This window comes from Zea mays, chromosome 4, assembly GCF_902167145.1.
Source record: "Zea mays cultivar B73 chromosome 4, Zm-B73-REFERENCE-NAM-5.0, whole genome shotgun sequence".
Classification (NCBI taxonomy): Eukaryota; Viridiplantae; Streptophyta; class Magnoliopsida; order Poales; family Poaceae; genus Zea; species Zea mays.
The window spans coordinates 148,817,735-148,842,444 of NC_050099.1; the positions used below are offsets into that span (position 1 = coordinate 148,817,735).

General features: G+C 43.7%; 1 protein-coding gene across 1 annotated transcript; it reads right to left on the minus strand.

Annotated features, from left to right (window-relative positions):
* Positions 1 to 1,306: 1,306 nt before the first annotated feature.
* Positions 1,307 to 4,907, minus strand: LOC103653807 (uncharacterized). The gene is made up of 2 exons (XM_008680607.4): positions 3,408 to 4,907; positions 1,307 to 2,794 (listed from the first exon to the last, which is right to left on the minus strand). Exons 1-2 carry the CDS (start codon positions 4,655 to 4,657, stop codon positions 2,782 to 2,784), a joined length of 1,263 nt encoding a protein of 420 aa, XP_008678829.1. The 5' UTR covers positions 4,658 to 4,907; the 3' UTR covers positions 1,307 to 2,781.
* Positions 4,908 to 24,710: the final 19,803 nt, after the last annotated feature.

Genomic DNA, 24,710 nt, shown 5'->3' on the forward strand with positions numbered 1-24,710 from the left:
AGTTTAGAAAACCCACACAACCCCTCGTCTCTTGCGCGGGCCATTGTATTTGTACCGAGTGGGACGAGAGTCTTGCGAGACTATGACAACCTAGTTTGTGTCACAACCGCCACCGTGTATGGGAGGGAACGAGGCATGCGACATTTCGGCCGGAAACTCGATAGTGGAGACGACAGGGAGCGTCCGAGAGGAGCCGGAAGCAGAGCACCACTTGCACGTGGAGAAGGCCCGCGGCTCTCTACAGAGTTACTCGATCGAGGTGCTTGGCCCTCGCGTGGGCTACCCCTTTGCGTAGGGGCACCAATGAGGATTAGTCGGAACCTTGCGTGGTTCCGGATACCTCGGTAAAAACACTGGTGTCATTCTCAAGACCTTGCATCTCTACCTTGCTCTTTACCTTTCGCATTTATATTAAGTATTTAAGTTTCAATCTTGTCTTTCTAGTTAGATTATTTAGGATTGAAACTTAGGCTTTGCGGTAGAGATAGCAACACTTAGACAAAACCTAGTTTGCACAATCTAGATTGTTTATTTGCATACATTTTGCTCTAGGGATTTAATTGTGGCCTAGTTCAGAGAAAGTTTTTAAAAGTCCTAATTCAACCCCCTTTAGGCGTCACCGTTTCCTACAAGTGTTGTTATCGTACATATAAAATATCCTCTTTTATATCATAGATTTATATATGTATATATATTATACTTATGTATATATAAAATTATACATATATTATTGAATATTCAACACATAATAAACTATTGTGTAATGTTTATAGCTTATAATATGACAAATGAAAATATAATCATAAACACTTGTTACCTATATCATGTATTTTTTAACAGTTTGAGATACAAAGTCGACGATTATACCCTTGAGATCAATCTCTTCTAACAAACTTCTTCTCGATACATAGAATCGCTAAACCATTTAACCTCTCTTGAGTCATTGTTGACTTCAAATAGTTCCTCAATAATTTCAATTTTAAAAAGCTTCTCTCCGTCGATACAACCATCACGTGTACAATAAAAAATATTCAATAAATAATTGAGACATTAGTTTAACAATCTAAATGAGACATGGTGGTAGCCCGTTGCCCTTTGCGTATTTGTGTCAATGGCTGATAAACTTTATGGCAGAACCTCCCAAGTTATTGGGCCCACATGCACCTGCCCTTGTCTCAAAGACCTCAGACGGCTATGCATGTGCACCAGATAACTTAACAGAATCTGTCCGAGTGTCCCAAGGACCCCGGATAAACCACTTACAACTAGGACCACAGGATTAAGTAAACACAAATCACACACCATCAATTTACAGCGGAAATCTTATTACCAAATTTTACAAGTTGCATCAAGTTTACATTGTACATGATCGAAGTGATTACAAAAGCGATTCAAAGAATTAACTTTGAATTGTTATAAATTATTTATAGTTTTGAAATATATGCTAGCTTAAGTGACAATCCTCAATAAGAAGTATAGGAGAGTTACTTAGACTTATAAGAAGGTCGAGCCCACCAGCACTTAACACCATCAACAGCAGCACAAAGTTATATCCTGAAAAACAACAGGGAATAAAACCCTGAGTACGCAAGTACTCAGCAAGACTTACCCGACTAAAGAAAAGACTCTCAAGGGTATGCTGGTTTGAGGGAGTCAAGGTATGGCTTATCAAGAATCAAAGACTCTGTTTGCAGAAAAGCTTACTATGAGTGGATCCTTAAAATCCATTTTTACTTGTCAGGTTAAGTAAAGTTACCTGCATCTAGAGTTCTTTCTACCCTAGTTTAAACACTTGGCCTATACTAGCCGTCTTTTTATCATCCTTTCAGTTCACTGGATTGCTACGTGTAGGGCAGTGACCAAGTCTTCATATCCGAGAAGTAACGGCGATCCAAATCGATTAATACACAGCTGGGGATCTCCAATCACACGACATATGTAGCACTTAACCCTTGCATATGTCAACTCGCCATCGGGTTTCTTAAGACCAGATCGGGTTCATGCCAACCGAGAGCACAGATACACCACCGTCCAGCCTCTTGCCACGGAGGGTACACGCTACTCTCGTCATCTCTCCACTCCCATTGTGTGTTGTCCTATTCTGGTAATAGTCTGCCCGAGGCAAAGCTTATCCATGACGAGGCATGTGACCAGTTAAAAGGTCCTCAATCAGCAAGCCTACATCGACACGGTCCTTAATCGACTCAGATGGAGGCACTACACCGAGACTTCCTTCTCGTGCAAGCCAACCGCCCGGTCTTAGCTTTATTATTTAAAACCCAAAGTTTGGTACCTGACAGAGGTACATCTTTTCAGATGTTGAACCCATCACGGCCATGATGGATTCACCATCAAGTTTTATTTTTGAAAACATTCCCACCCACTGAAACATCACTTTTGTTTTAAAACAAAACATTATTGTTTGCTAAAGCAAGGCTAAGCATCATAAAATTCTTTTCAAAAGGGTATCAAGGAAGGGTAATCAATTTTCCAAGAAAGAAAATGCATCAATTGTTTAGCACACAACTCCTATCACCTAATGCATCAAACAAGGTGATAAAAGATTATAAAACAGCAAGGAGGTGGCAAATGCACCGGGGCTTGCTTGGGTAACACTAGGTTAGTGTTGTTAGACGTCGATCACTTGACGACTCTCCTTTGTTCCGATACTTGCTTCGTCTATCCATCTTCAGGTTGATCCGACTGACGACGTCGTCTTGCGGAGATGTCCAATCTCTGCATTATCCTGGGTCGACTTGGGTCGCCTTCCGCGTCACGCGATTAATTATCATACCTAAATGAGATGCATTATGCACATGAATGCATAAGGACAGGAATATTACAAGCTTAAATAGTGCTACGCGATAGCGAATTAAACACCTATAGCAAGACATTGCAAATCTAGTACGAAAATACTAGATATCGAGATCACATTATTTTATGACTTAGCAGGTAGAGTATTTTTAATCGAATCACACCATGCCTACAAATTTATCAACCTATTCTTTACTTCACTTATACTTCAAACCTATTTTCCACGACATGCAACCGATCACTAAATCTATAATATAATAATTACTTGAGCAAGGCATCGACGTTCTCAAATAATACAAGTACATAATCAACTGCGACCGCATTTATCAGCTATATGAGCGAGACACTAAACTTATTATTAACTTAACCACTCCTCACATAATAATCATTTTAAACTTGAGTTTCACGCGACACGACCACTTCATACTTATGTACGCACTCCATTGATGCATGAAGTGAGGCATCACGACATACATCTAATACCCCGACAACGCACCCGTGCTAAAAATAAAACAATCTTCACGAACAACTAATTCAACCAATCCATTCATCAGATCAGTCAATAAAAATACTAAAATAGCAAATCGGCTTACCGTTCCAATAGCTGACTCGAATCCACGATATCAGTAATGATTTTCCGATTCAAACAATTTGTCGAACGTTTGGAAGGTGCTACACGAACTTCACGCACACCACCATCCAATCTTTTGACATCTTCTCTTGGGGATTCTTTTGTCCGCGCGATCACAATTCGGAGGCATCTCGTAGGGACCGACATCGAAACGGGGTGACTGAACGACAGTAAGACAAAGGTTGGAGATGACCGGATATCAATGACAAGCACTAGAGTTTTACGACGGGCGACGGTAATGGGGCGTCGATGCGTTGTCCATGGCAAATAGGAGATCGACGTCCGGCCAGCAGAGACGAGCCATCCTAGCGTGCAAGAGGCCGTGCGCAGGGGTAGACCACCGACCGGACGGAGTAGACGCACGCGCAGCAGGCGGCATGGACGAGCAGAGCGAGCGTATGATCGGGCGAGCACACGACAGGGAGCTAGGAGAGAACCGCGACGCGAACAAGGAACCGGCCACGGCGAGCACAGGGGCAAGGCTACGCGCACAGGGAGCTTGGCACGGGCGCGGCGGCCAAGCAGACCCGGCCCAACGGCGAGAACAAATAAGGGGGCGAGCTGGAGTAGAGGGCAGAGCCGAGTACAAGTAAAGACCAGGCGCAGCCATGGAGGAACCTCAGCGCCGGGGGCTGGCGCAACGCAAGAGAAGCAGAGCTGCAGAGGCCGAGCTCGGCGCGCAAACTGGGCGAGTTCCATGCCGGGGCCAGGGACGCGCGGATGGAGCAGGGCGCGGCACCAGGAAAATCGAGTGCGTGAGCCAAGGGAGAAGCAGGATCGCGCAACGGACTTCGAGGTGGAGTTGCCAGCTTGAAGAGGGGCGCAGCGAGAACCATGGGTGAGGTGGCGGCCGCACCCGCCATGGCTGAGGGCGAGTTCGGGCATGGGGATCAGGGAGGGCGGCAGGGCGAGTGCTGGGGCTGGGCGCCGAGCATCCAGGAGATGGGGAGGAGATCCTAGGCGCCATGAGGGAGCCGCGGGCGAGGGAGGAAGGAAGCTCCCTGGCCGAGCTTGAGGGGCGCAGCCAGCTACCAGAGACGATGGCCGGATCCAAGCAGGAGGAAGGAGCGCGCGCACAGGGAACTGGGACCGAGCCGAGGGAACTCTGAGCTGAGTGGCGGGGAAGCTCCATGGCGGGGTCGCGGAGATGGGCGCGCGGAAAGTCAGGGAGCCGGACGTGGCACTGGAGGGGCAGGGCAGGGCGGCGGCCATGGAAGCTTCAAGGTCGAGCGAGGAGCACGGCAGGGAGAAGATAAGAAAGCAGGGGAGGGCGGCGGCTTCAGAAAAAAGATCAGGGGAAAGAGAACGGCTGGGCGGCAAGGGATAAAGATAAAGAGATTTTTTTCCAATTTTAATTTCTTTTTCTTTCTCTCTTTTTTTTACCGAAAATCTCAAATATTTTTGAAGCAAGATTTTTAGCGATAAGCAAAGAATCAACGGTACTTGTGACACGGTTTTGATTTGGCGAATACTTTGGAACCGGATGAATTCATATCTGTTATTTATATTTAAAAATTTAGATTGAGATGAGATACAACCAATCGAACCAAATGAGATCGGGACTGAGATTTTAGTCCGCTTTTGTTTACATAAGAACCAGACAAATTTCCATAATTGTAAATAGTGGAACAGATTAATCATGAATACTCAGTTCGGATCAAGTTATCTCGGTCCGATTTAACGTTTTTGCATTAAACTTTTATCGCCGAGTTCAAACTAATTTGCCCGGGATAAAAATCGTAAGAGTAGGTCGAGCTTCCGAATTCGTATTCGCGCGAGCGATGAATTTTAAATAATCATCGGATGCATCGATTTTTCGGAACGACTATGTTTCGAACATCACGAAAATTTAGGAAGAGCCCGGATAGATACAAACGATGTCGAACTCGCGACCGACGAAACATATGCGATATTAAAATCGTGCTAAGCAAAGATGTTTAAAATTTAGCATCTGTTTTATCCACTGATATTACGTGCTTAAATTCATACTCGTTGTCAAGCAGAATATAAACACCAGGGGTGTTATAGCCCTCCCCCTTAAAAGAATCTCGTCCCGAGATTCGGAGCGAAAGACTTTTAAGAGTAGAGAAGCATGTAACCCATGTCCAATCAGCGATAACTAAGGCAGTTCCAAGCAAAGGCGAGTGTCTCAGAATGTTGTTTCACTAGTGGACATAACATGTATCGCCTTAGGCTAATTTAGAGATGTCCACCAATAGAGATGATGTCTGTCAGAAGAACACATAAGGTTCCATGTGTGCAGTTTGCTTTTTCTGATGACACCGTACTATCTAAGTCTGATGAGCGAGTGGCAAATACGCGATTTTACCCAAACAGAACCAGATGCAACCTCTTGGGTAAAACACACAGAAAGAGGTTTACCAACAAGTGGTAACGGTAAGTTCATAGCACACGAGACGGGTGTGAATGTCGAATAACATCACAGTTAACTCGTGTTAGCCAGAGAATCCAAGTCCAAGAAAAAGATAGAGACTCGAAAAATCACCAGCAAAAGGATCTGTAAATACTGACTTCGTGTCTAATCCATTTTATCAAGCATTAGGCATGGCTCGACTTGATCACACATGCTGGAAAAGCACACGTGAAGCAATCGAGACATGACTAGAACTGTGGTCAGGCTGTTACCAGTTAGTTGAGGGTGGCAAGGTACCTCGGCCAACAATGTAGGGTTAAGATACATATGCTCATAATCTAAACCAATATGGCACAAGATCAACGCATATGTTCATATCCTTCACTCGATCTTGATAAGGGTTTCTTCAGGATAGACTGAACTAAAGTGAGTTTAGACAACTCGATAAAACAATCTCTAAACTCAATCTTTGTTCATTGGACAGTTACAAGTTAGTAAAACCAACTTGTTGAACTACTTTTGACATTAAGCAGGTTCTCTCAGTACCATCGGTAAGCCAAGGGTTGAGAGTTCTCTCTTGTTAACAGTTGATCATGCACTTGGGCAGAAATCCATTTGGTCAGGTTGTTCATCCATTTCTTCCATGCGAGAGGAACTGGCTTGTTTTGGGAATGCATGGATTAAATAAGAGAGCGAATGAACAAACTCCTGCATCCTAGCAGCAGGGAAAACCAATCTCCATTTTGAGAGCTAATCAGTTGTTTTCCAACACTAAAAAGCTCCAAGGCTTCACCTTTACAAGAAGGACGTAAAGGGAACTTGTATGTGTGAAGTCACCATCAAAGTCAAGGAAAAGAGACCACACATGAAAAGGGTATGCCCTTTGATTCAACAGAGATGATAGATGTTGCTCGGTCACCTCGACAAACAACACCAAAATCGTTTCAACGGAGGAGTCCACGGAAGATAACACATCAGTGTAGTTCCACAATGGATCATGACTAGAGACCTCGATACCAGCATGCGCCAAGCAGCATAACCTTGTGTGTGAATTCACAAGGGGCTCTCAGTTTCGCTGCGGCACCATAAGTCGTTAACCATGACACCATTACCGAACAACATCAATAATGAATCTCACGTGGTAAGAATAATTTGTGCTAAGATAACATATCGATATAATCTCATAATGGATTATGACTACTAACTGTGATACCAGTGCGTGCCAAGTAGCGCATCCATGTGTCGATCGTCCACAAGAGGCCCTCGGTTTCATCACGGCACCATCGGTTTTAGTCACAACACCATTACCAGACGTAACCAATAAGAAATTTTGTGCCACACCAATAGATTGAGCAAGGATGACAATATACAAAGAGACTCTACCTGTAAGAATAATTACAAGTAGAGAGCCAAATAGATCATGGCCCGATGAAATGAACAAGGCATGGTCATAACCTAAATTGGTTGGTGAGGGAGTACGATGGGAGACCGTTAATTCAGCCCCAAGCATATTTCTATGCCCATCATAGATATTACAAGGTCAAGGATTAGTATCAGATTAGATATATAGGGAAAACAATCACAAGATGAAGTTGGTATGCCTTCGATAGATATGAGGAAACCAAAGGCATTAAATTCAAGAAATTGATCGGACATGTCTTTCCTAGGTTAGGTTGATAAAGCAACATGGCGATTCTTAAGAATAGACAAACTAGATAAGGGACATCAACTTGTGCCAATCGAACAAGGGCATGATCTAAGATGGAAATACGACAACTAAAACATCACAGATTAAATAACAAGAACACGAACTTGAGATCCTAGCTTTAAGCTCATGCACATCTTGCGTTGGATAAAGAAATTATCCAAACATCCATTTGCATGAGTTTAGTCATGGAGGGATAACAGAAAAATCAACTTTGGGTCATGGTTCACTAAATAAGAACACGACCTAGTTTTGGTTCTAAGCAAACAAGTCACCAACCTTCTATCGGCACATCAAGTACAAGAGCTAACACATATAACACCTAAACATGTTACCTAAAGAACGGAGGACAACTATTTCATCGAAGTTCATAATTCAACATTACACCACATTATCTACAATCATTGGTTACTGGAATAAAGATGAGAAAAACATTTTGGATGTATAGGTGACAAACATGATGCAACAATCAGGATGCATGCTCGTCTTATTCGTCCTCACAAATTTTTGCCAACATAATGTGGCGATAACGTTCTATATCGGTGGCATACTTACGACTCTCTCGATATTTTGCTAGTCGTCAACTACACATACGTTTTCGAGGTTAGTGTACCTGCAGAAAATTCCATCACAACCCATTTTTTCCAAGATGCAGTTCACACATGACAGTTTATCACAGTTTATACTCCATATATTGCTATATGGAGGCCAACTCATCATTAAGCGTCGAGCCACGCATAGGCGCCATTGCCACACTTTAACCATAGGGCAACTCATTATGGTAACTCACCTTCTTACCTGAGCGTAGGTGCGTCGTTACAAGTACATTACACTTCTCAGTATTCCCATGTCTGTATACCCATACACATCCATGGGGTACTGAATCCCAGAAAAGTAAATACTCCACATCGCAGCTTTCGTATATACATATGTCAAACATGTATATAATCAAGCGCTTTTTATACTCTTCCCTAGACCGACGTTTGTTCGGTCATGCTCTCACATCTCACCTTACCTGAGCGTCGATCCATCCACAGTTGTATGGCCTCAAAAATAACAATACACATGTATGCAATACCCCCGGTTGTGGGTTAGTGGTTTTTAAATAAGCCATATGATAGTCCTTAGTTTAGGGCTTAACAGAGGATGTCGCTAGCATTCTAGTTTTTCAAAGCTATTTTTTCAAAACCAAACAATGTGTTTAGTTGAAAATAGGTTTTTCGAAACCAAAACTTTTGTTTTGAAAATACGTATGTGACTGTATATACTTAATCCTGCTCCGATACCAGCTGTGGCAGAACCTCCCAAGTTATTGGGCCCACATGCACCATCCCTTGTTTCAAAGACCTCAGACAGCTATGCATGTGCACAAGATAACTTAACAGGATCTGTCCGAGTGTCCCAAGGACCCCGGATAAACCACTTACAACCAGGACCGCAGGATTAAGTAAACACAAATCACACACCATCAATTTGCAGCGGAACTCTTATTACCAAATTTTACAAGTTGCATCAAGTTTACATTATACATGATCGGAGTGATTACAAAAGCGATTCAAAGAAATAACTTTGAATTGTTATAAATTATTTATAGTTTTGAAATATATGCTAGCTTAAGTGACCATCCTCAATATGAAGTATAGGAGAGTTACTTAGACTTATAAGAAGGCCGAGCCCACCGGCATTTAACACCATCAACAACAGCACAAAGTTATATCCTAAAAAACAACAGGGAATAAAACCCTGAGTACGCAAGTACTCAGCAAGACTTACCTGACTAAAGAAAAGACTTTCAAGGGTATACTGGTTTGAGGGAGTCAAGGTATGGCTTATCAAGAATCAAAGACTCTGTTTGCAGAAAAGCTTACTATGAGTAGATCCTTGAAAATTCATTTTTACTTGTCAGGTTAAGTAAAGTTACCTGCATCTAGAGTTCTTTCTACCCTAGTTCAAACACTTGGCCTATACTAGCCGTCTTTTTATCATCCATTCAGTTAACTAGATTGCTACGTGTAGGGCAGTGACCAAGTCTTCATGTTCGAGAAGTAACGGCGATCCGAATCGATTAACACCAGGTTGGGGATCTCCAATCACACGACATATGTAGCACTTAACCCTTGCATATGTCAACTCGCCACCGGGTTTCTTAAGACCAGATCGGGTTCACGCCAACATAGAGCACAGATACACCACCGTCCAACCTCTTACCACGAAGGGTACACGCTACTCTCGCCATCTCTCCACTACCATTGCGTGTTGTCCTATTCTGGTATTAGTCTGCCCGAGGCAAAGCTTACCCATGATGAGGCATGTGACCAGTTAAAAGGTCCTCAATCAGCAAGCCTTCATCGACACGATCCTTAATCGACTCAGACGGAGGCACTACACCGAGACTTCCTTCTCGTGCAAGCCAACCGCCCGGTCTCAGCTTTATTATTTAAAACCCAAAGTTTGGTACCTGGCAGAGGTACATTTTTTCAGATGTTGAACCCATCACGGCCATGATGGATTCACCATCAAGTTTTATTTTTGAAAACATTCCCACCCACTGAAGCATCACTTTTGTTTTAAAACAAAACATTTTTGTTTGCTAAAGCAAGGCTAAGCATCATAAAATTCTTTTCAAAAAGGGTATCAAGGAAGGGTAATCAATTTTCCAAGGAAGGAAATGCATCAATTGTTTAGCACACAACTTCTATCACCTAATGCATCAAACAAGGTGACAAAAAATTTTAAAACAGCAAGGAGGTGGCAAATGCACCGGGGCTTGCCTGGGTAACACTAGGTTAGTGTTGTTAGATGTCAATCACTTGACGACTCTCCTTTGTTCCGATACTTGCTTCGTCTGTCCATCTTCAGGTTGATCCGACTGACGACGTCGTCTTGCGGAGATGTCCAATCTCCGCATTATCCTAGGGTCGACTTGGGTCGCCTTCCGTGTCACGCGATTAATTATCGTACCTAAATGAGATGCATTATGCACATGAATGCATAAGGACAGGAATATTGCAAGCCTAAATAGTGCTACGTGATAGTGAATTAAACACCTATAGCAAGACATCGCAAATCTAGTACGAAAATACTAGATATCGAGATCACATTATTTTATGACTTAGCAGGTAGAGTATTTTTAATCGAATCACACCATGCCTACAAATTTATCAACCTATTCTTTACTTCACTTATACTTCAAACCTATTTTCCACGACATGCAACCGATCACTAAATCTATAATATAATAATTACTTGAGCAAGGCATCGACGTTCTCAAACAAAAGAAGTACATAATCAACCAAGACCGCATTTATCAGCTATATGAGCGAGACACTAAACTTATTATTCACTTAACCACTTCTCACATAATAATCATTTTAAACTTGAGTTTCACGCGACACGACCACTTCATACTTATGTACGCACTCCATTGATGCATGAAGCGAGGCATCACGACATACATCTAATACCCCGACAACGCACCCGTGCTAAAAATAAAACAATCTTCACGAACAACTAATGCAACCAATCAGTCAATAAAAATAGCAAATCAGCTTACCGTTCCAATAGCTGACTTGAATCCGCGAGATCGGTAATGATTTTCCAATTCAAACAATTTGTCGAGCGTTTGGCAGATGCTACACAAATTTCACGCACACCAACATCCAATCTTTGGACATCTTCTCTTGGGGATTCTTTTGTCCGCGCGATCACAATTCGGAGGCATCACGTAGGCACCAACATCGAGACGGGGTGACCGAACGACGACGACAAAATAATGGTTGGAGACGACCGGATATCAACGACAAGCACTAGAGTTTTACGACGGTCGGCGGTAATGGGGCGTCGATGCATTGTCCATGGCAAATAGGAGATCGACGTCCGGCCAGCGGAGACGAGCCATCCTAGCGTGCAGGAGGCCGCGCGCAGGGGTAGACCGGCGACCGGACGGAGTAGACGCACGCGCAGCAGGCGGCATGGACGAGCAGAGCGAGCGTACGGTCGGGCGAGCACACGGCAGGGAGCTGGGAGAGAACCGCGGCGCAAACAAGGAACCGGCCACGCGAGCAGAGGGGCACGGCTACGCGCACAGGGAGCTCGGCACGGGCGCGGCGACCAAGCAGACCCGGCCCAACGGCGAGAACAAACAAGGGGGCGAGCTGGAGTAGAGGGCAGAGCTGAGCTCAAGTAAAGACCAGGCGCGGTCATGGAGGAATCTCAACGCCGGGGGCTGGGCACAACGCAAGAGAAGCAGAGGCCGAGCTCGACGCGCAAACTGGGCGAGTTCCATGCCGGGGCCAGGGACGCGCGGATGGAGCAGGGCGCGGCACCAGGAAAATCGAGTGCGTGAGCCAAGGGAGAAGCAGGATCGCGCAACGGACTTCGAGGTGGAGTTGCCAGCTTGAAGAGGGGCGCGGCGAGAACCATGGGTGAGGTGGCGGCCGCACCCGCCATGGCTGAGGGCGAGTTCGGGCATGGGGATCAGGGAGGGCGGCGGGGCGAGTGCTGGGGCTGGGCGCCGAGCATCCAGGAGATGGGGAGGAGATCCTAGGCGCCATGAGGGAGCCGCGGGCGAGGGAGGAAGGAAGCTCCCTGGCCGAGCTTGAGGGGCGCGGCCAGCTGTCAGAGACGATGGCCGGATCCAAGCATGAGGAAGGTGCGCGCGCACAGGGAACTGGGACCGAGCCGAGGGAACTCCGAGCTGAGCGGCGGGGAAGCTCCATGGCGGGCTCGCGGAGATGGGCACGCGGCAAGTCAGGCAGCCGGATGCGGCACTGGAGGGCAGGGCAGGGCGGCGGCCATGGAAGCTTCAAGGTCGAGCGAGGAGCGCGGCAGGGAGAAGATAAGAAAGCAGGGGAGGGCGGCGGCTTGAGAAAAAAGATAAGGGGAAGAGAGTGTTGAGAAACCCTAATGAAGGGTTATGTGGGCAAATACCGAATATAGCCTTGAGGGCTATCGCGTCTCTATATATAGAACCTGTACCCCTCATATGGAACAGAGATCAGAAAGAGGCCAGAGGCCCAACCCTATATCCAGTGTCTCGTGTGTTTCCTCTGTCGTGCTTATGGGAAGGGAGACGGGTTCTCTACAGCTTCTTGCGCCTCTACTGCTGACGGGAGGGAAGGGAGCGGATCTGGTGATCCGTGGTAACGTAGTTCTCAACACGTTATCAGCACGCTCTACCTCGATGTTGCTGCGGCGAGATCAGATCTGCATCAACTCTTCGTCAAGCCGGCAGGTCCCCGGCCTAGCCGAACTGTCCTACGCGACAGACTTCGATTCCCTTTACGCAGTCAAGAGAGAGGTATGCATTTATAGCAGATCGAATGTACTGTTGATCGAAGAAAGAAAATTGTGCCACCCAAACCGCCCCGCTGGCGGGCTCCAGTGCTCCGCACGCCAGTCGTCGTCGCCGAGCATGGCGGCGCCGCCGCATGGTACTGTCGGTTGCGACGCTCCATGCCCCAACGCGGCTGCATGGCCTACATAGTCTGCCATCGTGGCACCACCAGTCGAGGTCTGATCGGCATGCACGTCTACGTGCACGTCCTCGCGGCGCCACGCCTGAAGCGTTCCCACCAGGAACGCGCCTGACCGGGGAAACGTGATAGTCTTGCGGTCTCTCCTTTCTTTCTGACGTTGAGATGGCCGGGAGCCGTACTCGATTCGTTCTTTCAGGCGCAGCAACAGAGATTCAGTTGGAATAATCTCTAAAAATGCTCCCATGCGCTCCTGCATCCGATCAAAGCGGCTTAACTGTTGGTGAAGGACCTACGCGGTAAATCAGCTGACTGCAGTACGGGCGAGCCCCTAGTGGCCTAGTGGCTGCATGCCCTTACGTAGGGCGTGGGAGCCGACCCAATGCAACCAGGCCCAGCGCATAAGGCTGCTGGAGTGGCTCGATGGTGGGGCCAAAAAGAGAAACGGAAAGCACTAGATTCGTGGGAGCATATGAGTTTTTTTAACAATTTTATTAAATTAATAAACATTGGTACAATTAGTTTGTATACATGCTCCGTAATATATTTAATCTACTTATTTCCTGTTGCAAATAATAAATAGAGTAAAACATGTTTTATGTTGCAATTTCTATCTTAATTAATTATTTCATGTCGAAAATAATTAATAGAAAAACACATGCTTAAATGTGAGAAATTATCTTTTACACATGATGTGTTATGTTTATGTATTTTTTCTGGTGTTTTTTCTGCTTTATTTCTCGTATGTAGATAATTGGCAGAAATTATTAAAACGTGTGAAGGCTATACTGTGCATACTCAAAATTACTCTAAATATTTGTGTTGCGTTGAACTTTTGAACTCACGCCGAGTGATTAAATTGTATAGTGGGTACTCGGACACGCTGATCAGTTTGCGTTGGTAATCGGCTGAGTTATGGCATTAGCTGAATATTGGCTGCGCCCTGGCAACACGACGCAGTATTTGTGCCGTTCGAACTTGGCTGCGTCATGTGATTGCTATGTCGCGCTCTCGCTTAATCGGATCGCTCCCGTTGAGTTGGACCGCCATCGCTGAGTCACACATTTTTCGAGGGCCCTGAAGGCATTGCATGTGTGTCGCAACTATTGAGTTACAATTGCGCTTGTTGCGTCTGTTGTGTCTGTTGCGCGTACTTATCGTGTACCCCTACTACCAAGCCACAGTTGTGTCTGTTGCACTTATTACGAAGGATGGATGTGTTGTCGTAGCCCTGATGGCTGCACACGCGTTGACACCAGACGCTAGAGCTTGTACTCGTGTGGATTGTGGTGGGTTGTTCAAGCCCCTGAAGCCACATCATAGCGCGACCTTCATAAACAATTTTATTTGGCTCTATATTTTATTTGATTGTGTTGTGTGACATCATATATTTATATATATCGCCAAGTGGCCACAACAACTATATCAAGCTCTATAATGCTTGGAAATCTGGGAAATTAAATTGAAATACAATGAAACACAGATAAGTTAAATATCTGCTCTCTCCTCATGCATAAAGTTTTACCCGAAGTAACCTGAAGAAATTCAATATTAATGCATGAAAGCCTTTTTGGCACAGAAAACATCACAAATTGGGATTTTATTAGTAAGCAATAAGACCTTGTTAGATGAATAAATGCTAGAATCTCAGTCATACATTGCTCAACCAGATGTTGGCACATTGCTCTTTGTCGCTGAACGGCATGAAGCGAACTTTGAGATAAATGGCTAGTACCTTAGCAACACGAAGTTGTGAGTGCATCGAAAGACAATTCTGAGAATTTTTTTCACAACATTGGTGTGAAAAAACATTGTGTGTTCTCGTCGAACCACTTACTCGGCCTATCTAGGACCTCTATGCTTGTGTTGCATACATCTCTTAGAATTTAAATACTTATAGCCGCTGAATTGACTTGGGATAGTCCTTTGACTGGTATGGTATATACTATAAACCAAATGGTAAAGGTCGACTCCGAATATACATATATCTGGGGTTTATGTAGCAGAACTACATTGTATTCCACCCCTTGGCATGCTTACCATAATCTATATCTGATCTACCAGAAGTGAGAAAAGTAGACAAATAACTATAAAATCCCACATCACCACAGAGCTTGAAGCTAAATTAGACATTAACATGTCATTGGTCCTCGGAGCCAGAAGAGTCATATGTCTTGACCACTAGACTACTAGTGATGATAATTTGTGATAGAAATATGAAGATCTTATAGAGTCTTGTTGTATCCTCTCTACTCCTGATAATTTCTTCGTATGAGAGCAGTAATATCTGTTGTTGAAGATGGATCCTAGGCGGATACCAGTATTGTTTTGTTCTTGCCAAGCAGTTATCATCATTTGCTTCATCAAAAGCTGGTTATATGGTGATTTTTCCCGGATAAAATGAATTCTTGGCCTTGTCTGTTCTATTCCAAAGCTTCTCTTTTTGCTGAACAATGAAGAGATCGAAATAATGCTTTATAGAACAATTTGGTATATAATATGAGGAGAAATGTTTGCTCTGCTGGCAACATCACAAATAATTAATTATTGTTATAAGTTCTCTCTCAAAATTATTATACCTAAAAATGTTGCATAAATCGATACCCAATTTCAGAACGGTATGAGTAATTGGGTAAACCATGGGCAATGATAAAACGAGCTGGACTATACATTTCTGCACATAAAAATCTCTGCTTGGCAGCATTGGCCTGATGCCGTGCACTTTACTACCAATATAAACACACACATTTTTCCTATGTGCCTCAAAGCACAATACAACCAGTGAATGTCCTTGTGAGCGTTAGACCCTGATGGTCATTTTACTTGTTGATCTGAAGTCAACTAATGGCTCCAAACGACGAATGGTATTCATGAGCCCCTGAAGGACCCTTATGGATAAAATAGTGTTGTGCTTGTTAGTCTAAATTTTAATGATTGACTGTGCATTTGGTAATAATAACAATAAGTTTGCAGAATTGTAACCATGAAGCAACTTGTTGTTGCGTGTCTCGCTGGATGTTGAGACTAACCCTTCATGTGAAGGACAAATATGTAGTATTCATGCTACTACATTAATCTAAGTCCAAAGCTCACTGCATAAAACCCCTATCTGTAATGTGCGTAAGATTTCCCAAATAAATCACCACAATAGCATACATTGGCCACAACTAGATGATTGTGGTTGGGGATTTTATCTGTATGCTTTTAGAACATCTCGGCATTAGGGGGAGGAATGCTCATATAATATAATGCCTCAATATTCTATTAAACGCACAAAAGCCAAACTGAACCTGTCGTTCAGTGTGTACTCCTGTGTATATGGAGTTTGTCAGAAATCGTTGAGGAGTAACCATATTGGTTTGAATGCTTCTACCTGATGTAGATGTGGATATACCCGGGATTAATATCATATCCACATTTGACTTAATGGTATTTGATTTATTCTCGGGGACGCCTGCGAATATGATCCATCAGCCTTAGTCAAAGCATATGTTCTGATTGCAGATTCACGTGGTCTGTGATAATTTTCCTCCGATTAATTCACCCTGATGGTGATTTGCCTCACGAAGAGGTTCATCTTGATGATAAAATTCCTAGCAATGCGCGCAATATCATTGTGTTGGGAATACGGAACAATGAATCTTTCGTTTTGGGAAATGACGGAGATCATTATTAAATGTGGGAGACAAATATGTCGACACCTATCTTGCCTCTCTAGATTGCAAAGGGATCCAAAACAAAGTCCTAGGCATGAGTGTTTGAAGCTCTCTTATCGGGTCAATGATAAATGCAATCGAGGCTGAACCAATAATCGCAAAGTGAAATCACGAGCTTGGAGTTCAGACATTATGGGCACTATTGAAATAATGTGTGGTGAATGCGATGGTTCAAGTGGTCTTGTGAGAGACCCATCCCACATATGTGTTGAATAAACACTGTTCCGCTATATGTAATATATCTGGCAAATGGCATGAATTATAATATGCAGTTGATAGGATTCTGAAGATCCGTCATGAGATCCTAGGAGGACTCATATCTTTGAATTATAAACATGCAACATATAAATCTCGTACTGAATAATACATTCCTGACGAATGAGCACTCTCATATATAGAGAGAATATCTCCTAGATGAGATTATAGTTCCTTGATGGAACCTTTCCAGAAGAAATAAAGTCTGTGTTAAACACCAAAGTTTGATAATCCCTATAAAGGGATAAAGACCCATACAGACCCGAAAAGGAATAAGATGAGGTACCAAAGGACTTGAAGTTCACCAAATAAGCACATGTGCATTCCATGAGTTTTACTCATGGTAATTTCCACTAGATGTGGAATTACGGTATCCTCTAAAGCCTTGATGGCAGAAACCTATAAGGTTTATGTGTTACTGGCAAAATATCCCCATTGTGCTAGAATGACAGACTATAATGATGTATCTGATCGATGAAAAAATCCCTGATGGATTACGATCTTAGATGGATTTTTGTGACACCATCATAGATGTTGCAATGGATGAACGCCTCGAGCGATGTATCATATTTAGAATATGTACTATTGCAACTATATTATCCCCTAAGTCCTATTGAAGGACATATTATTTGCTTTGCACAACTATGTATAAATTGTGGTGTAAGATAGAAAATGATAGCACCCCAACCTCATCCATTCTCGTTATTCCAGATGAACAATGAGACATATATCTTGAAGAATATGCTTGAGTTATGAGGGATAACGACTTTGACAGATGTCATCGTCAGGGGGAGCGAATGCTTATATTGATCACAACCGTGAGACAATAAATGTCATATTCTATGCCCTGAAGGCGTGAGCTTGATGATCAATATGTGAACCTTTATGGAACTTTCTATCAAATATATAGATCTAGTCGATCGAACACCATCAGTCAAAGTGGCTTATTTATATTGATATGTGCACTTACCTCGTATATCCTAGAAGTGAGTAGAGGTAAAGTTCCTGAAATAGTCCTTGCAAGGATATGCAATCCGTTTGCTAAATCTTTATGTGCATATACTTCTAGAAGAAGATGTTTTGCCTTATTGATACAGTTTTGCAAGGATCAGGGGGAGCACATTTCTAAAGTTAGCCCTTGTAGAAGATTCGATAGAATCTAGATCCCAAAGGATCGAAATTTGTCCCGATGACAGTTGTTGTACTCTTTTTCCCTTGGTGAGTTTTCTTGAAGTTTCTCACATGAGGTTTTTAACGAGGCAACAAAGTGCAAATGCAATTTGTATCACCATGCACTCATTCTCCATATTTTTCCCATTGGGTTTTTTTGGAGTTTTAACGAGGCATGTGTTGATCGCGGTATTCGCCCAAGGGGGAGTGTTGAGAAACCCTAATGAAGGGTTATGTGGGCAAATACCGAATATAGCCCTGAGGGCTATCGCGTCTCTATATATAGAACCTGTACCCCTCATATGGAACAGAGATCAGAAAGAGGCCAGAGGCCCAACCCTATATCCAGTGTCTCGTGTGTTTCCTCTGTCGTGCTTATGGGAAGGGAGACGGGTTCTCTACAGCTTCTTGCGCCTCTACTGCTGACGGGAGGGAAGGGAGCGGATCTGGTGATCCGTGGTAACGTAGTTCTCAACAGAGAGAACGGCTGGGCGGCAAGGGATAAAGATAAAGAGATATTTTCTAATTTTAATTTCCTTTTCTTTCTCTTTTTTTACCGAAAATCACACATATTTTTTAAGCAAGATTTTTAGCGATAAGCAAAGGATCAATGGTACTTGTGACATGGTTTTGATTTGGCGAATACTTTGGAACCAGATGAATTCATATCTGTTATTTATATTTAAAGATTTAAATTGAGACGAGATACACACGAATCGAACCAAACGAGATCGGGACTGAGATTTTAGTTCGCTTTTGTTTACATAAGAATCAGACAAATTTCCATAATTGTAAACAGCGGAACAGATTAATCACGAATACTCAGTTCAGATCAAGTTATCTCGGTCCGATTTAACGTTTTTGCATTAAACTTTTGTCGCCGAGTTCAAATTAATTTGCCCGGGATAAAAATCGTAAGAGTAGGTCAAGCATCCGAATTCGTATTCACGCGAGCGATAAATTTTAAATAATCATCGAACGCACCGATTTTTCGTAACGACTATGTTCCGAACATCACGAAAATTTAGGAAGAACCCGGATAGATATAAACGATGTCGAACTCGCGACCGACGAAACAGATGCGATATTAAAATCGCAATAGGCAAAGATGTTTAAAATTTAGCATTTGTTTTATCCACTGGTATTACGTGCTTAAATTCATACTCGTTGTCGAGCAGAATATAAACACTATGGGTGTTACAGACTTCATGGGAAAAAATACTAGCGTCCAGTGGCTAGAGACCCACTATTTTAGGGGCCAGTGCGGCCGCACCATAGCTGATAGTCGCCTAGAGGGGGGTGAATAGGGCGAGACTGAAATTTACAAATAAACACAACTACAAGCCGGGTTAGCATTAGTAATAAAGAAACGAGTCCGCGAGAGAGGGCGCAAAACAAATCCCAAGCGAAAAAGCAAGTGAGACACGGAGATTTGTTTTACCGAGGTTCGGTTCTTGCAAACCTACTCCCCGTTGAGGAGGCCACAAAGGCCGGGTCTCTTTCAACCCTTCCCTCTCTCAAACGATCCACGGATCGAGTGAGCTTTCTCTTCTCAATCACTTGGAACACAAAGTTCCCGCAAGGACCACCACAAGATTGGTGTCTCTTGCCTCAATTACAAGTGAGTTTGATTGCAAAGAAAGGATCAAGAAAGAAGAAAGCAATCCAAGCGCAAGAGCTCGAAAGAACACAAGCAAATCACTCTCTCTAGTCACTATGGCGTTGTGTGGAATTTTGGAGAGGATTTGATCTCTTTGGTGTGTCTAGAATTGAATGCTAGAGCTCTTGTAGTAGTTGGGAAGTGGAAAACTTGGATGACTTGAATGGTGGGGTGGTTGGGGTATTTATAGCCCCATCCACCAAAAGTGGCCGTTGGGGACCTGTCTGTTCGATGGCACACCGGACAGTCCGGTGCACACCGGACAGTCTGATGCCCCCTGCCACGTCATCACTGTCGTTGGATTCTGACCGTTAGAGCTTCTGACTTGTGGGCCCGCCTGGGTGTCCGGTGCACACCGGACAGGTACTGTTTGCTGTCCGGTGTGCCAGTATGGGCGCGCCTGACTTCTGCGCGCGCTGCGCGCGCATTTATTGCTCTGCAGGTAGCCGTTGGCGCGGAGATAGTCGTTGCTCCGGAGACGCACCGGACAGTCCGGTGCACACCGGACAGTCCGGTGAATTATAGCGGACTAGCCGTTGGAGATTCCCGAAGCTGGCGAGTTCCTGAGGCCGATCTCCCTTGGCGCACCGGACACTGTCCGGTGTACACCGGACAGTCCGGTGAATTATAGCGGAGTCGCCTCTGGAAATTCCCGAAGGTGGCGAGTTTGCGTTGGAGTCCTCTGGTACACCGGACACTGTCCGGTGGCGCACCAGACACTGTCCGGTGGCGCACCGGACACTGTCCGGTGTACACCGGACAGTCCGGTGCTTCCAGACCAGAGGGCCTACGGTTCCCACTTTGCTCTTTTGTTGAATCCAAAACATGGTCTTTTTATTGGCTGAGTGTGAACCTTTTATACCTGTGTAATCTATACACTTGGGCAAACTTAGTTAGTCCAAATATTTGTGTTGGGCAATTCAACCACCAAAATTAATTAGGGACTAGGTGTAAGCCTAATTCCCTTTCAATCTCCCCCTTTTTGGTGATTGATGCCAACACAAACCAAAGCAAATATAGAAGTGCATAATTGAACTAGTTTGCATAATGTAAGTGTAAAGGTTGCTTGGAATTGAGCCAATATAAATACTTACAAGATATGCATGGATTGTTTCTTTCTTATATAACATTTTGGACCACGCTTGCACCACGAGTTTTGTTTTTGCAAATTCTTTTGTAAATGTACTCTTAGTTCTTTTGCAAATAGTCAAAGGTAAATGAATAAGAGTTTTGCAAAGCATTTTCAAGATTTGAAATTTTCTCCCCTTGTTTCAAATGCTTTTCCTTTGACTAAACAAAACTCCCCCTAAAAGAGATCCACCTCTTAGTGTTCAAGAGGGTTTTGATATACTATTTTTGAAATACTACTTTCTCTCCCCTTTTTGAACACAATAAGATACCAATTGAAAATAAGATACTGATTGAAAAATATTCAACACTAAGTTTTTGAAATTGGTGGTGGTGCGGTCCTTTTGCTTTGGGCTCATTTCTCCCCCTTTTGGCATGAATCGCCAAAAACGGAATCATTAGAGCCCTTCGAAGTGCTATCTTCCCCTTTGGCAATAAATAAATGAGTTAAGATTATACCAAAGACGAAGTCCGGTCTTTTGGCTTTGGGCTCATTTCTCCCCCAAAGTCCTTTGCTCATGCTTGTCTCCCCCGAGAACGGAGAGTTGCTTGAAGCGACGGCAAAGGATGAGTTACGGAGTGGAAGCCTTTGTCTTCGCCGAAGACTCCAATTCCCTTTCAATATACCTATGACTTGGTTTGAAATACACTTGAAAACACATAAGTCATAGCATATAAAAGAGATATGATCAAAGGTATATGAATGAGCTATGAGTGCAAGTTAATAAAAGAAATTTCTAGAATCAAGAATATTTAGCTCATGCCTAAGTTTGTTAAAAGATTGTTCATCAAGAGGCTTGGTAAAGATATCGGCTAATTGATTTTTAGTATTAATGTAAGAAATCTCGATATCTCCCTTTTGTTGGTGATCCCTTAAAAAGTGATACCGAATGGCTATGTGCTTAGTGCGGCTATGCTCGACGGGATTGTCGGCCATTTTGATTGCACTCTCATTATCACATAGTAAAGCAACTTTGGTTAATTTGTAACCGTAGTCCCGCAGGGTTTGCCTCATCCAAAGCAATTGCGCGCAACAATGGCCTGCGGCAATGTACTCGGCTTCGGCGGTGGAAAGAGCGACCGAATTTTGCTTCTTTGAAGCCCAAGACACCAAGGATCTTCCCAAGAACTGGCAAGTCCCCGATGTGCTCTTCCTATTGATTTTACACCCCGCCCAATCGGCATCCGAATAACCAATCAAATCAAATGTGGATCCCCTAGGATACCAAAGCCCAAACTTAGGAGTATAAGCCAAATATCTCAAGATTCGTTTCACGGCCGTAAGGTGAGCTTCCTTAGGGTCGGCTTGGAATCTTGCACACATGCATACGGAAAGCATAATATCCGGTCGAGATGCACATAAATAGAGTAAAGAACCTATCATCGACCGGTATACCTTTTGATCCACGGACTTACCTCCCGTGTCGAGGTCGAGATGCCCATTAGTTCCCATGGGTGTCTTGATGGGTTTGGCATCCTTCATCCCAAACTTGTTGAGAATGTCTTGAGTGTACTTTGTTTGGCTAATGAAGGTGCCCTCTTGGAGTTGCTTTACTTGAAATCCTAAGAAATACTTCAACTCCCCCATCATAGACATCTCGAATTTCTGTGTCATAATCCTACTAAACTCCTCACAGGTAGACTCGTTAGTAGACCCAAATATAATATCATCAACATAAATTTGGCATACAAATAAGTCATTTTCAAGAGTTTTAGTAAAGAGCGTAGGATCGGCCTTTCCGACTTTGAAGCCATTTGCAATAAGGAAATCTCTAAGGCATTCATACCATGCTCTTGGGGCTTGCTTGAGCCCATAAAGCGCCTTAGAGAGCTTATAGACATGGTTAGGATACTCACTGTCTTCAAAGCCGGGAGGTTGCTCAACATAGACCTCTTCCTTGATTGGTCCATTGAGGAAGGCACTTTTCACGTCCATTTGATACAGCTTAAAGCCATGGTAAGTAGCATAGGCCAATAATATGCGAATTGACTCAAGTCTAGCTACGGGTGCATAGGTTTCACTGAAATTCAAACCTTCGACTTGGGAGTATCCCTTGGCCACAAGTCGAGCTTTGTTCCTTGTCACCACACCATGCTCATCTTGCTTGTTGCGGAAGACCCATTTGGTTCCTACAACATTTTGGTTAGGACGTGGAACTAAATGTCATACCTCATTTCTAGTGAAGTTGTTGAGCTCCTCTTGCATTGCCACCACCCAATCTGAATCTTGAAGTGCTTCCTCTACCCTGTGTGGCTCAATAGAGGAAACAAACGAGTAATGTTCACAAAAATGAGCAACACGAGATCGAGTAGTTACCCCCTTATGAATATCGCCGAGGATGGTGTCGACGGGGTGATCTCGTTGGATTGCTTGGTGGACTCTTGGGTGTGGCGGCCTTTGTTCCTCATCCTCCTTGTCTTCCTTATTTGCATCTCCCCCTTGATCAATGCCATCATCTTGAGGTGACTCATTTGCTTGATCTTCTACTTCATCAACTTGAGCCTCATCCTCATTTTGAGTTGGTGGAGATGCTTGCATTGAGGAGGATGGTTGATCTTGTTCATTTGGAGGCTCTTCGGATTCCTTAGGACACACATCCCTAATGGACATGTTCCTTAGCGCGATGCATGGAGCCTCTTCTTCACCTATCTCATCAAGATCAACTTGCTCTACTTGAGAGCCATTAGTCTCATCAAACACAACGTCACATGAGACTTCAACTAGTCCAGTGGACTTGTTAAAGACCCTATATGCCCTTGTGTTTGAGTCATAACCAAGTAAAAAGCCTTCTACAGTCTTAGGAGCAAATTTAGATTTTCTACCTCTTTTAACAAGGATAAAGCATTTGCTACCAAAGACTCTAAAATATGAAATGTTTGGCTTTTTACCGGTTAGGAGTTCGTATGATGTCTTCTTGAGGATTCGGTGTAGATACAACCGGTTGATGGCGTAGCAAGCAGTGTTGACCGCCTCGGCCCAAAACCGATCCGAAGTCTTGTACTCATCAAGCATGGTTCTCGCCATGTCCAATAGAGTTCTATTCTTCCTCTCCACTACACCATTTTGTTGTGGAGTGTAGGGAGAAGAGAACTCATGCTTGATGCCCTCCTCCTCAAGGAAGCCTTCAATTTGAGAGTTCTTGAACTCCGTCCCGTTGTCGCTTCTTATTTTCTTGATCCTTAAGCCAAACTCATTTTGAGCCCGTCTCAAGAATCCCTTTAAGGTCTCTTGGGTTTGAGATTTTTCCTGTAAAAAGAATACCCAAGTGAAGCGAGAATAATCATCCACAATAACTAGACAGTACTTACTCCCGCCGATGCTTATGTAAGCGATCGGGCCGAATAGATCCATGTGTAGGAGCTCCAGTGGCCTGTCGGTCGTCATTATGTTTTTATGCGGATGATGGGTGCCAACTTGCTTCCCTGCTTGGCATGCGCTACAAATTCTGTCTTTCTCAAAATGAACATTTGTTAGTCCTAAAATGTGTTCTCCCTTTAGAAGCTTGTGAAGATTCTTCATCCCAACATGGGCTAGTCAGCGGTGCCAGAGCCAACCCATGTTAGTCTTAGCAATTAAGCAAGTGTCGAGTTCAGCTCTATCAAAATCTACCAAGTATAGCTGACCCTCTAACACTCCCTTAAATGCTATTGAATCATCACTTCTTCTAAAGACAGTGACACCTATATCAGTGAATAGACAGTTGTAGCCTATTTGACATAATTGGGAAACAGAAAGCAAGTTGTAATCTAAAGAATCGACAAGAAAAACATTGGAAATGGAAT

Bases quoted from the DNA above. Each gene is read 5' to 3' on its own strand.
- LOC103653807 (XM_008680607.4), bottom strand. From the start codon at position 4,657: ATGGCCGCCGCCCTGCCCTGCCCCTCCAGTGCCACGTCCGGCTCCCTG.